This window comes from Telmatherina bonti (genome assembly GCF_933228915.1).
Source record: "Telmatherina bonti genome assembly, chromosome: 7".
Taxonomy (NCBI): Eukaryota; Metazoa; Chordata; class Actinopteri; order Atheriniformes; family Telmatherinidae; genus Telmatherina; species Telmatherina bonti.
In genome coordinates, this window is record NC_136625.1 from 11,062,550 (window position 1) to 11,077,287 (window position 14,738).

General features: G+C 39.1%; 1 protein-coding gene across 1 annotated transcript in view; it reads right to left on the minus strand.

The window, feature by feature from the left end:
- Positions 1-2,957: 2,957 nt before the first annotated feature.
- The window catches only part of LOC306758030 (contactin-associated protein-like 4), a gene marked incomplete at both ends in the record, with an annotated part of 189,104 nt that continues 177,323 nt past the window's right edge, over positions 2,958-14,738 (minus strand). The window contains 3 exons of the mRNA XM_079243245.1: positions 2,958-3,154; positions 6,972-7,043; positions 11,857-12,075. Of these exons, the coding sequence (XP_079099371.1) occupies positions 2,958-3,154; positions 6,972-7,043; positions 11,857-12,075 (488 nt within the window). The remainder of the gene's footprint in view (positions 3,155-6,971; positions 7,044-11,856; positions 12,076-14,738) is intronic.

Genomic DNA, 14,738 nt, shown 5'->3' on the forward strand with positions numbered 1-14,738 from the left:
ATCTCCACCTCTGAGCCCTGGATGGTGATGGGCTCCAATGGTGTCCTCAAACAAACATTTTTATTTATCAGCACAAACTTTTAAAGTGTATCCCCTGTATTTTTTCTTTGTGTTTCACTAAAGGGGATGAGATCTGGCTGAACAGACCATATATATTTTTTAAACCTCTAATATGTACTAATAAAAAAGTTCAACAAATGATTTGATAAACGGCAGTTAAAGAGAAGAGGTAAAGAAAATAAGGTCCTTTTTAACTGTACAAATACTATTTTCTGTTACGCTCACTGGACTCTCAAACCTTGTAGAGACATTCTGATTGGAGTTTATGCTCACAGTTCTTCATTGCAAACAGTGACCCACAAACAGCTCATTTCAAGCAATCGTGCACCTTCTGATTTCATCTCCTTTGGCAAATAATATGTTTGGAAAACAGGAAGTGCTACAGGGAAGAGGATGGCAGTATGTTCATCTCTACTGTCAACTACATGCCCCACAAAAACCAAAGAAGATACAATTAATGCAAAGTTACCAAACCATCACTTGAAGGGAACATAACCTACATCCTGCATGACTTCCTCAAGTGGCATTCCTGCTGTGTAATGGGGCCATTTTCTTTACAGTGACACCTGCTGCTTCAGATAAAGACTGGAACAAGTGAAACGCACCTGAGGTGCTGGTATAATGGTGATTGGGCTATTCTGACGTCACATTTCGCTTGCACAACGGCCATTGTGATGAAAGTAACTAAAATGTCAATTTGAGCTCTAAAATGTCAAAGTTGGCACATTTAAAAAATATACTCAACATATCCATTAAGCTCAGACGCCAACACATATTAAAGGATTGGCAGAGAGTTCCAGTCTATGATGTGAGAAATGCTTTTAGCACTAAAAAGTCAATTTTACAATGAAAAAAAAAGACTAAACATGTACTGTATTTCCTTATCAACAAATGACTTGTAGTTTTCTGCAGGACACAGTGTGTATGGTGATATGTATGTTGGATCAAAATCTGAATATATTTATTGTTGATAAATCTTTGCAAGTTTGGATTATGGCTGAATAAATTTGGTACCAGTTTAGACATTTTCCCTCTATTAATGCAACATTACTTAAGTTTCTACACTTTTGACGGCACAAAGACATAATTATAATCATCACTGCAGTGCAGAGAGCCGAGGCTGGGACTGAAAAACTGCACTCAAGTTTTTTCCAGTCCAGTACATCATGTGACAGCTGCGTGTTGCTTTCTGATACTGCATCACACGCTGGCAACTGGCAACATATAGGCCATTTTGCACATGTAGCATGGCTGATTCAGCCAAACCACTAAAAAGGCAATGACAGTGGAAGCGAGAGAAGAGACAAAGTGAAAAAGCAACAGATGAGTCAACATTGAACTGACTTTTGTGGCGCTTTTACACCAGTATAGTCCGGGAAACTTGGCTTGTTCGGGTGTTGAACGGTGAAATATTTGCTTGCTAGGGCCTTAAAATCTGGCTCATTGATTATCCAGGACTGAAAACTGGACCTTCAGTGGACATTACCAATGGTGCAGCACCAAATTTATGCAATCTTCTGTTTTATTCTGTGTTCAATACTAATGTAATTCTATGAGATGGCTTCCAGTATGACCAGAATACGATAGAACAAGCAATCTAGCACACTTAGCATGACTTTATGTCTTTGGATCACTGGATGGTCTGTTTACTTTCACACAGGAAGTAAACCACATCAAAGTTCACTCGCAAGTGAACTGAGAACGGCTTTGTTCACTTCTTTGGTCTACACCGGAGTGTGAATGATTGTTTCCAAATGAACTGAACCATCTGTGGATGTGGACCAGGATTTGTTTAAAGCAGACCAAACAGCGCCACCATGAACATGCCCTTACTGGCTGGAGAGAGCTCAGAGAAGAGACAGGATGCAAGATGCATGCCAAATTAGCCTCCATTAGGGCTTGCCAAAGTATATAAATGAGCTAAAGTGCAGCAGTGGGACTTTAATAATAAAAAAAAAAAGGCAATAAATCATCCATAACCGTCATGGGTTATGCATTTAGCTTATGTTACCATGTTGATACAGCCAGGTTTAGAGGAAGGCAGCAAACTAACTTTAAAAACCAGTAATCTTGCTCTGTAGTACACCCCTCTGCAATTGAGAATTTGTAAAAAAAAAAAAAAAAAAAAAAAAGTAAAAACATTGTTTTGATGCCAGTTTTGATTAGATAAATGGCACATAATTTTTTTTCTGGGTTTTATTAACTAGTTCTTTGGCCAGGTAATATTTAAAAAATCCTCCTGTGTTTCTGACTGGGGCTTTAAAAAGGTTAGTTTTTGTTTAATGAGAAGATTCTCTTATATTAAAGGTGTTTCCAGCTTTAAGATGGATGGTTAAAAAGCTGATGTTTCATGTGTTAAACAAGGCTTTAAACATCTGTAATGTGCGCATACTGTTATTCCTCCAAAGCTGCTCACAAGAGGGCATGCCCTTCTTGATGGTGATGTTGGTGAAAATAATCCTTTGAACTAAGCAGACATTCATTAATACCTCATAGAAAAGTGCTGTCAGCAAAATCACACCAAACACCCCGATTCACTGGAATAAAGAAATGAATTTAAATCAATCCATAAAACAAGTTTTCACTAAGACAGAATAACATGACTCCAACATTTACAGTTTTTAATATTTACAGTTTGTTGAAACAAGGACTTGAACACCTTGCTGCACTGTTTGAATCAGCTTATACACAATATACAGTAAAAGACAAAACTGTCTGCACTGTTTCTTTTTTGCGCCCTATATTGCATGGAGCCACTGTGTCCATTGAAGTGTGTGTGACTGGCTCATAGTGCAGTGTAAAGTCCTGAGGCATGACTGGAGACGCCTGTCTGCAGCCTCCTCTCAGGGAAAAAAACAAAAAAACAAAAAAAAAACAGCAGCACATCAAGCCACCAGTTACATGAAGAACTCTTTTGGGTTTTCGCCGGAGACATTCTGGGAGTCAGCCTGGTTGTTGTAATGGAAATCTTGGCTCTCTTCCTGCTTCATTCCCTTCACTTCTTGGCTTCTATATGTCTCTTTTCTTCGGTACAGGAATCTGCCAGTTATGGCCAAGATGGTCACAACCACAAAGATGACAACAGCTATAACACCTGCAAGGTAGAAGACATTTACACTGACATATATACAATTCAGTTAGGAGAGCAAGCACCCAGAGCTCCCAGTCTGGATGCTGTGTAAGATGTAAATAATTACAGGATTAAAGGTTTTGCAAATCTTATAAACCATTATTTTATGCGCAACAGAAAACTGATAACATACTCAAGGATGAAGGTGAGAAATAAGTCTTATTTCATGAAAACAGCTCATCTTAAATTTGATGGCAGCAAAAAACTCCAGAAATTGTACCAGGGTCATGTTTACAGCCGTGTAGCATCTGGGAGCTGAAGAAAACCTGCTGCTGGACTCTAAGGAGGAATGTCGCCACATTCCTGTCTGCTATGAGATTCTAGCTGCTTCACAGTCCCGGGTCTGGCTTCTGTTTTCTATTTTATTTTGTGTGTTTGGTTTATGAAACGTCTGGACTGGATTTTACATCTATGAGGCCATTCTGTAACAGAAGCAGGATATAGTTTACGGTCGTCTTGCTTAAATACCATCAGAGATTAAAGCATTTGAACTAAGAATGAATAGCAAGCTCAATGGTCCCTTTCCTCTTTAATCCAGACTAAAGAGGAAACCTCAGCGCCTCTTTGTGCTTCTTCCCTCTGGTACGAGACTCCAGAGTATTCAGACCAGAACATCCAAACTGCGCAACAGTTTCTTCCTTCAAGCCATCAGGGAAATGATTAGATTGCCTACACTGTCCTCAGTTCCTTTTGTTAGCACAGGGGAATGAAGGCCATGAACAATGCATGTGCACTTTTTTCTTCTCTCACTAACTGCACTTTAAAGATGCAGTATGAGACAAAGTCAAAAGTTAATGACAGAAAAATGTAATTAAACTGTGTTTGTACAGGTATCGAATAACTTTGCTAAAACAACTGTCGTGTTTTCTAAGAATGAAACATTATTATCTACTTGCTGTGGCTTCACATACGTGGTAGCTGCCTTATTTGTGCCACCCTTTTAACTACAGTGTCTCTGAATGGATGAACAACTCGGTGTGATTTGAGATGCCTCTGAGGTGCATTACATTCCTTTCCAACATTAAAACTTTGTGTTCTGGACTTGTTTCTTATGATATGAGTGACATCTGTCCTGCACATTTCAGGAGCTGTTGCTGGTCAGCAGCATCCCAAGGCTGAGAAACGGCACTATCCAACCTTCTCATCCAGACTGCCTCGAGACGTTGCAGCTGAGTTCTGCTTCACACACAAGCAAACTGATGTAAACACACCAGTTGTTTTGCATGCACACTCTGACTGATTCAGCAAAGAAACACAAGAAGCCATTATTGGAGGATAGAGACAGAACAAGAGGCAAGATAAGATGCCTTTTTGCTGACTGGCGAGAACTCAAAGCACAAGTAATGGATGCTCAAAGTCATCATTAACAGGGGTCTGGATTATTGCAAAAGTTTTGTAATGCATCTTTAGAACTGCAGTATTGACTTTACTTGATATATACTTGATAAGTAACACTTTAAAAGGATCATAGATGACACATTTATACGATGCTGAAGTAGTTACTTGTAGCGCAGTCATTGCTCCACATGAGGCCGCTGGATTCATTTACAGATTAAAACATGTATGCTTACAAACTTGCCAGTAAACTTCACTTATTTGTCCATATTTATCACTAGATGTAAGTAATTATTAAACACTGTGCCTTTAAGGAAAGATCCAGCACCTGGTCAACCCATGCTGCTTCAGATATTTAACCAGGTGTTTTTGTTTTATCAATGTGTTTTTAAGACTGTGTTGTGGTGAGCAATCATGCTGTCATTGTTAATTATTCTAAATAAGTTTGGATTTGTATTGAGCACTGAAATGGAAAATATTTTGCTTCTTTCTATGATGAAGGTATGTAATGAAAGTGACAAACTACTAAACTGAGCTGAAATGAACTGGATGTGTCCATTTTATTTACAAAAAAAGAAAAAGTTAAATTTGAATTAATCTGATCACAGAAAAGTTTTCTATCTTTCCAAGTCAGTTTTAAATGTACTTTGGCTTGTTAAAGTTAGCAACGTTTGTGTTTAATATCCCTTTTATATTCCATAGCCATAGCTTCGTTTTTGCATGAATACACGATCCAGTATTTGTGGATGGTTAGCTGTGTTGAGTAACTGGTTCTCTAAAAGTGTCCTTTTCGCAGAAATGTCTCCATATTCTCTAAATCTTTTCATGATATTGCTGCATTGCTAATAAATCATTCCTAATCTTTGCAGTTTTACATTGAGGAACATTATTCTGAGATTCCTGCGCAACTTGTCGACAGTTTTATCCAGATGGCTGAACCCCTGCTTATCCTTACTTCTGAGAGACTCTGCTTCTCTAAGGTACTCTTTTAAAAAAGACATATCATGTTCTTGATCTATTTCCAGTTAACCTAATCAGGTTTTCCCTGTTTTTTCAATCTTTTCTTGCCCCCATCTTAACTTTGTTGACACACAATGATTCGGTCAAATTCAAGGTGAGCGAGCATTTTTCATGAAATAGTCCATTTTGACGCTTTCGGTTTTCTGTTGGCTTATGGCATTTTTAAAAAATATGTTTACACAACATCCGAATGTTATGGGATTGCAAGTAACCTAAACTTAATACGTTTAACATAAACTAATCAGTCTTCAACAACATGCTACATCCCTCAAAACACACGGTTGATGTCTCACAACATGATGATTAAGATATTTTCCTCAAGTCATTAGACTTAAAAAAAAAAAAAATCTGTATCAATCTGATGCTTCAAAACTCCACTGTATCAGTTTCCAACAAACATGGTACCCTTTAAGCATCAGTCTTAGGCCATCAGAACTGGACGAGCTGCCATAGCGACATGAAATCGTCAATACTTTCAGCAATATGTTTTATTCTACGTGAGAGGTGTCCAGAATCAGTCCCTGAGGGCTGATGTCTTCCTGGTTTTCAATGTATCCCTGTTCCAACAAACCTGGCTCACATTAGATGGGTCCAACAGCCTGTTAAAGTTCTGCACAATGACCTATTGAGTCAGTTGTGTTGAAACAGAGATACGTGGAAAACTTACAGGAATGTGGCCCTAAAGGAACGGAGCTGGACATTTGTGAATGACATAACACAAAGGGAAGCATTTTCTATTATGGAAAGGTTGATAAAAATCCAACAATAACTTAAAAATCTGCATTCAATGGTATTTATAGTCAATGGGAGCTGTCCTCTAATATGTGAAATGTAGATTCTGCCAAGTTCATGCACTTGCAAACCCTGCAGTCACATTGTCTCAGCGGGCCTCGGTTAAGTCAGTTCTTTTTTCCCTGCAGTCTGGTTGTTCCACTAATCTAACTTCGACACACAGTCAAAAGAATTTCACACGTTCAGGCTCCGCTGCGCTCCTCTGTTCAGCTCATTCTTTATTCATAAAAAGTTTTATCTAGTTGGAATTCAAAAATATGGCTAAAATCAATTTCTCACTATATTACTCTGGTTTTAAAACTTTGACGCGTTTGAAGATAACAGCGAAAGTTTCTCCATCAGACAGTCATTTCAGCAGAGCTTTAATTACTTTAGCCATCTTTTGTGTACTGACACAAAGTCACAAGGATTCAGGCAGTTTTAAATTACTCGACTCTCACTTTCACAGGAACAATTTCAATCTTCCTTTTGTACCAATCTAAAGCAGAGGAGGATCAATTACATGTACTTTTAAAGGAATGTCTTCACCATCTCATCACTGTTACACAATCTCTGGTTTGCTGAGGTATTGAGAAAAATCTGACTCGCTTAAAAGAATTCAATACAAATTCAGTGAAACACGATGAAACAGTACCTCCAATAAGAGCCGAGTCCGTCTTCATGGCATTGACTAAAGGTTGTCCTGAACCCACTGAACCAGACTGGTCTACAGTAGAGAAAGAAGGTCATGCAACAGGAAAGACAAGAGGGAAATATGGACAGAAGATGAGACACTAACCTTGGACAGTTGGACTTAATCATGTTAAGACACATAGAAGTCAATTAGTAGAAATAAGGAGATATAAACAAGTCAGTTCTGAAAACCCCAGATCAGAAACCAAAAAGAGCAAGAATCAAAGCAAATAAAATATTTATTTATAAAGCAACATAATACAAGTTTAATTTAAAAATAATATCAATAAGTTCATGCCGAAATGCATACACTCACTGATATAAATTAGTTTCAAACCAAAATATACTCTAGTACATAACCAGTTAGTGTCTGCAGTGACCACAATTTGCCTCACATGGTGCAATGAATGCCCTGCGATGGACTGGCGAGCTGTCCAGGGTGTACCCTGCCTGTCGCCCAAAGCCAGCTGGGATAGGCTCCAGCTTCCCCGCGACCCGGAATTGGATTAAGCGGTTCAGAAAATGAATGAATGAATGGTGCAATGAATCTCCTTCGCATAGAGTTGATCAGGTTGTCGATTGTGGCCTGTGGAGTGTTGGTCCACTCCTCGTCAATGGCTGCCTAAAGTTGCTGGATGTATCGCAGGAACCGGAACACACTGTTGTCTACACCCATCCAGAGCAATCCCAAACATGCTCAATGGGTGACATGTCCAGTGAGTATGCTGGCCATACAAGAACTGGGATGTTTTCAGCTTCCAGTGCAAATCCTTGTCACGTGGGGCCGTGTGTTATCATGCTGCAACACAAGATGATGCTTGTGGATGGACAACACAACAATAGGCCTCGATCTTGTAACGGTGTTTCTGTGCATTCAAAAGGCCATTAATAAAATGCACCCGTGTTGTCCATAACATACGCCTGCCAATACCATAAACCCGCCACCACCACCTTCACCCACACGACGCCATGAACGACATCTGCCATCTGAACAGTGTAAACCGGGGTTACGAGCCTGCAGAGGAGCTTCCCTGATACGGTTTCGAACACTTTGTGCAGAAATTTATTTCAAGAAATAAATGTTTGACTCTATGTGTAATAAATCTATATATGTGTTTCACATTCTGAAATGAGTTACTAAAAATATTGAACTTTTTCATAATATACTAATTTTCTGAGATGTACCTGAAGATCTTTAAGTGCAGCTCGTGAGAAATAGAAGCAAACATAAAAGTACTGCATTTATATTTTTGTTCAGTGTAAAATCTTGTGTATTTATAAGCATATAAATTGTGTGTTTTGTATCCTGAACTTGATTTGAACTTGCAGCTCTTTGAGATTTTGTTTAAATGCAAATTTCATCATGAATGAAATTTATTATTATTATCATTATGTCCAAACCACACAGATATGTTAAAAACAAGGATGATTACACTGAAAAAACTGGACTGTATCTGGACACACAATGCCATTGAGGACAGGAGAGTTGTTTGATGAGCTGTTCCAGTTTAGAGACATGATTATTGTCGTTGGATTTGTTAAAAAAAAAAAAAGGACCCACAAACGTCACATCATCAGCATGTTTTCATTCTCATTTCATTTGTATCACAAAAACCTTTGAAATGTATAAGTAGGTCAAAATGACAGCGGGGTTCAGGTATAGATGACTGGTATTGGTACACAGATACGGCTTCAGCTGCAGAACGATGAGGCAGTCCATTGTGGTGAAGATGGAACTGAGCCAAAATGCAAAGCTATTGATTTATTGATCCATCTACACTCCATGCCTCAACTTTGGTTGCAAGATTTGGAGAGAAACCAAAAGAATGAGATCATAGATACGAGTGGCTGAAATGAGTTTCCTTTGGAGGGTGGCTGGACGCCGCTTGAGAGATAAGAGAGGCTCAGAGTAGAGCTGTTCTGCCTCTGTCAAGAATGGAGTGAACTGAGGTGGTTCGGGCATCTGATACTGGTGCCTCCTAGTATCCTCCATTTTTAAGTTTGTTTGGGTACAACCTACTGAAATAAGACCCCCGTGGCCAACACAGATTACACTAAAGGGATTATATATCCCTTCAGGCCTGGAAAGACCAGGAGGACAGTGGGGTTGTCGATGGGTAGAAGGGAAGGGGAGAGGTTCGTCTGCAGCACAGCCTTAATTAGAAGGAAGAAAATAGATAGATGTATGTTTGTACAGAGGATTTTAATTGGTAAAAACTATTTCATTGGTTAGTGAAAACTTTAATAATGTGTGAAAATTTGGAGTAGTGCATAAAAACATCTGACATAATGTAACCCTGCATTTTTTAGAGTGCATCAATATATAATAGACTTAGTATGCTAAGGCTCTTAAATGACCTGATCGCAGCTTCATTGTTCAGTGCAGGCAGAAATATGAGAGCAGCACTTCAGATGACTGTTAAATGAACATAAAACTAGAAGAGTGTCATACTGAGGGGAAGAAATACCAGTGGAAACTCCCCCAACATGGTCCAAATGAATTATCTTATCAAGCACTTTGTCATTCAGCTCCTCAACAAGGTGTACATGCTTAATGAGCTCATAATGCAGGATGAAACAGCAGCTCCCACAGAGAATAGCTGCACAGAAACTAATATGAAGAAAAAGAGACTCAGACACTCAACATCTAATTTTACTGTAACTTTATATTCTAAAGGGCCTGGAGATCATGTAGAGCAGCGTTAGCATTTAAAGCATTAAGATTTTCAACTTTTTTCTTTTTTTAAGGAAACATGAAAAAATCAGTCACTGTATTTGCTGTAAAAATTCAACTCCTCTTGTGACTCAAGAGGGCAAAAAGCCAGGTAATTACTTCCTTTACTTCTTCTTTTCTTTATGTGAAGCACAATTACAGCTGTAGCCTGAAGCTAAAATTCATTGTTGAGCCACTAATGTCCCTTGTTTACCTCCCACCCTGTATGCATCAAACAACATTCAACTTGCAATGCACTCAGCAGACAACATGAAGAACTGTCTTAATTCCATGAAGAAGACCAAACACTTCTTCTTCCCTTGGAAAATATATTCTGCATGAAAGATTTTTGCATGTCACATAAGTTACAAACCCCTCTTTGTATATGCAGGCAAGTTATTTGGAATAAAACCCGAAGAGAAACAAAATATGCTTTGATTATTAGGGGTGGGGAATCAAATTGGGAAAAAAAAAAAAAAAAAAAAAAGGTATTTTTTTGCTTACAATTTTAAAATCGATATTTTTTGTTAAAAAACTTGATTTTTTTTTTCAAATAAATACAAATAATCCATTTTATCTATATTTTTTGTAATTTTTATTGTTACTTATTGATCTTTTTACTTGTCTTCTTGGGTATTATAGCAGCAGAATGACGGTCTGGCTACTGTGTTGTTTTTTCCTGATCGAAATGAAGAAAAATGACGAGCAAAAAAAGTTTTGTACATGTCGCAATTTAAATTGAATCCATCCTAATCATTTCCCAGTTCTTTCTAGCTTATAGAAGAATGAAGTTACTTGGGATATTAGCACCTTTTGCTACTTAAGTGTAATGATTATGAATTGAAAATCTGTTTGAATCGAGAATTAATTCTGAATCGAATCGTCACTCCAATCAAATTGAATCGTGAGTTGTCGTTAGATTCACATCCCTATTGATTATGGTTTCTTTTTTATTTAAAATTTCAATATTTGAATGTCAAATAATTAATGTGACTCAGTCTGGGAGATATCAACACTTAAATGATCCAGAAAAGGATTCACTCCATGTAATGTTCGATGACAAAGTCTCACCTCTGAAATAATCCATGCAAGAATTTCAGCTTTGCACCCTTTATACAACATTTTTAGAAGACAGGTTTATAATCACAATTTTATATAGTCACTGTTTTCTTGCAAAAGTATGTTGGTATCTGACATTGTTTTCTCAGTTTTGGGCATCTGACAAAGTGAGACCCATTAGGTCCCACAGGTTAGCAGGTGCAGGTCTTCTAGTTGCTCCCAGAACTGGACCCAAGGCTGCAAAAGGAGCCTTCAGTTACCGTGGTCCAGGTCTCTGGAAGATACCAGCTGACCTTACTACCACTAACTACCTCCTAACTACCACTGTGTTTACATTTAAAACCAAACTTGAAGCCTTAATATTTTCACAGGCTTTTTATTACCACTGCTGTTACTGTGTTTGTTGGTATGCATCAACTTTATTGGTTTATGTGTATTTTTATACTCATGTGTGTGAGCGCTAGTGTGTGTGCAACTGTATGTAACATAATATGTACACATGCACATATTTTATTTATATCACTTGTTCTTTTTTGTAAAGCACATCATGTTTACATGTGATGAAATGTGCTATTTGATTAAATAAAACTGCTATTGCCATAAAGAATTAACTCCATACCATAACTACTTTTTGACATATAAACAGTGGATCTACGAGTTTTGGAGAACTTATCTGCTAAGTTTCAAGTGTCTTCTTGTTATTTAGAGGAATACAGTAGAAGATTAATACAACTGCATCACCAACAAGTTAATTCACAGTAAAACTGTCTCTACTGAATCTGTGAGGCATATAAGTCCTAAACTATGGGTGTCCAAAGTTGGTCTTTGTGGGCTGTTGTCCTTCAGGTTTTAGATGTTTCCTGTGCCATCACACCTGAAATAGAGTAATTGGTCAACAGAGATCCATCTAAGTTGAATCAGGTGTGTTGGAGCAGGAAAACATGTCAAACCTGCAGGGCTGTGCCCCCCCCCCCCCCCCCCCCAGGACTGGAGCAGGGTATCCCCTCCTCACAGCCACAGGAAAAACTCCTCATGTTTTGTAAAACCAAAACACACTTTGCCCCTCCCCTCTCACCTGACAGGTGGTGTGTGTTCTCTGCTGCATAGGGATTGGCTGAAGCTGGAGATCCACAGGTGGACTGAACAAAGGGTCCGGAGATGACCACAGGGCTCGTGTCGGGATGCAGCAGAGCTGCTTTCAAAGGGCTGATGGAGTTGAACTGAACCACAGACAGGCATCCCGCAAAGCCAAGAGACCCGAGCCGGACCAGATCTGAATCCAAGTCATCAGGCTCTGAAAATGAAAAATAAATGTACTTTTTGAGGTTCTGGTTTTAAAATCACTAACCTAGTACGTAGCGTTGGTGCGTTGAGAGACTCGGATCTGACATTTAACAGCCACACAGAATATGTTACTAAGAAGTTTTTTTTTTTTTACCAGCTCAGAAACATCGATGGAATCGATTAAAGGTTTGGTCTCCAAAAAGACTAGAGCAAAGCAACAATCTCCAGTAGGCTTAAATGCTGAATGGTCCCTCAACAGGACATTCAAAACAGAGCATCAAAGATCTTCAGCTCATCCACAATGCTGCAGCTTAACTAGGACTAAGAGGTGAATACATCACACCAGTTTAAAATCTTTACATTGACTTCCAGTTAGTCCACTAACAAATTTAATAACTTTACTGTCCCAGAATCCATCTGTCATTAAATATAAACTCATCAGAGCTCCTATGTCCATGGACTCAGGCCCTGTTATGCTGGAAATAAGTGGAACAAACAGCCAATGGAGATTAAACAATCACAAAATGTTGACAATTTAAATCCAGTCCAGCCAGAATGTCCAAGTGGGATCTATCAGGGTTCAGCTTGAGCTACAGACAAGGGTCCCATGTGGGTTTATCTGCAGTTTCTGTGGTAGCCTCACCTGTGTTTGCCCATATGGGTTTCAAGTTGGTTTCGACTGAGTTTCAGCTGTGGCCCAACTTGGTGAGTTGACTCATGTAGGCCCCATATTCCAGCTAGTGCACATGTGGCCCATACTGGTTTCATCGAGTTGGGCTATCTGGGTACTGAGTGGGCATGGACTGGAACTGGTTTCAGTTACATGGGCCCCATATGTGAAACCAATGTGGGCTGTATAAGCCGCCTAAGGTATGTAGGTGGGCTAAGTGGGGATGGGAAACCCATGTAGACTGGCTAAATGGCCCCAATTTGGGTCCCAGCTTAAAAATCCAGCCAGAACCAAATGAAGATCCATATGAACAAACCCAGATAAGGCCTCTGTGGAAACTGTGGACAAATCCAGGTGGAGCCCTTATCTGCAGTACAAATGAAACCGTTATGGACCCCACATGGACATGCTGGTTGGGACAGTAAAAACGTTTAGCTTCTGGCATCAAATCTGCATCGAATCACTTTACTTATCCAGAATGTTTGCTTTAAATATTTTGATTTAGTTATTTTACATGATTTTATGTATTGTAGTAAGATGTTTGGATACCCTTTTAATTACGTCTTAACACAGTTTTAATTGTTTGTGCAATGTTTCTGTTTCTCTTTATATATTTTTATTAGGTAAAACACATTTACTTCTTTTTACGAATGAAACATGCTCTACATGTAAACTTGCCTGGACTTTAAAATTTGGATGGTTTCATCAGTGAAATCTCAAGAGAAACCATGCCTTTAATTTAGCAAGAAGTGCTCAGGTTTAGTACTGGCCTCCCTCCGTACCACAGAAATCTGACCGAAAAAAAAAAAAAAAGAAAAAAAAAAAGGTGATTTTATTTTCCAAAAGGTAACAACATAAAGAAATATTTAATTTGCCATTTCTTCTCCAGAGCACGGCTTAGTCAACTGGAACCCTTAAAAACCATCTGCACCAGCACTGATCTTGGAGGCTGCTCCTCTGAAACAGCAGTATTATTTGGAATAAATCACTTCATGCACCAACAGCTTCAGTAATTCTGTATTATATTACTGGGTTATCTGACTGGGACAACATGGAGACAGCTCATTGATTCTAATTAGCACACACAAAACCTCACACACCTTCAACACGGCAGACAAACTAGCAACTATCCCTCTATAAAGTCTGCATCCATCACTTTTTAAGACACGTGTGCACTCCATAGCTTTATGCGTTCATTTTACTGACTTCATCCTTCATCTGCACTCCTTCACGGCGGCGTAAACAGCAGCTGTAAAAGTCGACGTCGCCGCCGTAAGCAGCTGCATCAGTGTCTGATCAGATGACTGAGAGGCGACGGTGGTTTTACAGGGACACATCTGCATGTTGATGAGAGCAGCAGGAAGCATTACTGCAGCCTGTAAGCAGCTTCCAGCTGATGCACCCCCCCCCCCTTCTCTCTGTACTCCTTCTGGGTCCATTAGTAAGATTGATGGATGATGGTTGGGAGGAAACAACAGAAAACCCACTTTGCTGCTGCTTTTCTGATCCCAATCTGACTCTGCCTCCTCTGGGTTGACAGAGCCGACGACAGGTCGCATGCTGACATGATGAGGTTAAAAGATGCCATGTAACAACATACTGGAGCCTCATATCAGAAAACACAAAGGTACTCGACAGAATACAGAATAATGGAGAAAAAAAAAAGTATGCCATTTATTTTGCTCCAACATATCAGGACATAAATCTGGTTAAATAGGAATAAATCTCTGTAAGAAGACAAAATTTTTTTTTACACTGTGTCATTACCCATTTCATTCATTCATTATACTAACTGCTTAGTCCAATGACAGGTTGCAGGGGAGCTGCAGCCTATCCCAGCTGTCTTTGGGCGAAAGGCAGGGTACACCCTGGAGAAGCTCGCCAGTCCATCGCAGGGCTCACTACTCACTTAAAGAGTAAAAATGCAGAACTGCTGTGAAAAACAAAGTACGCTAAAACTAAACAATAACTTGAACTAATCATTTTCTTTGCGAGGTTCTAAG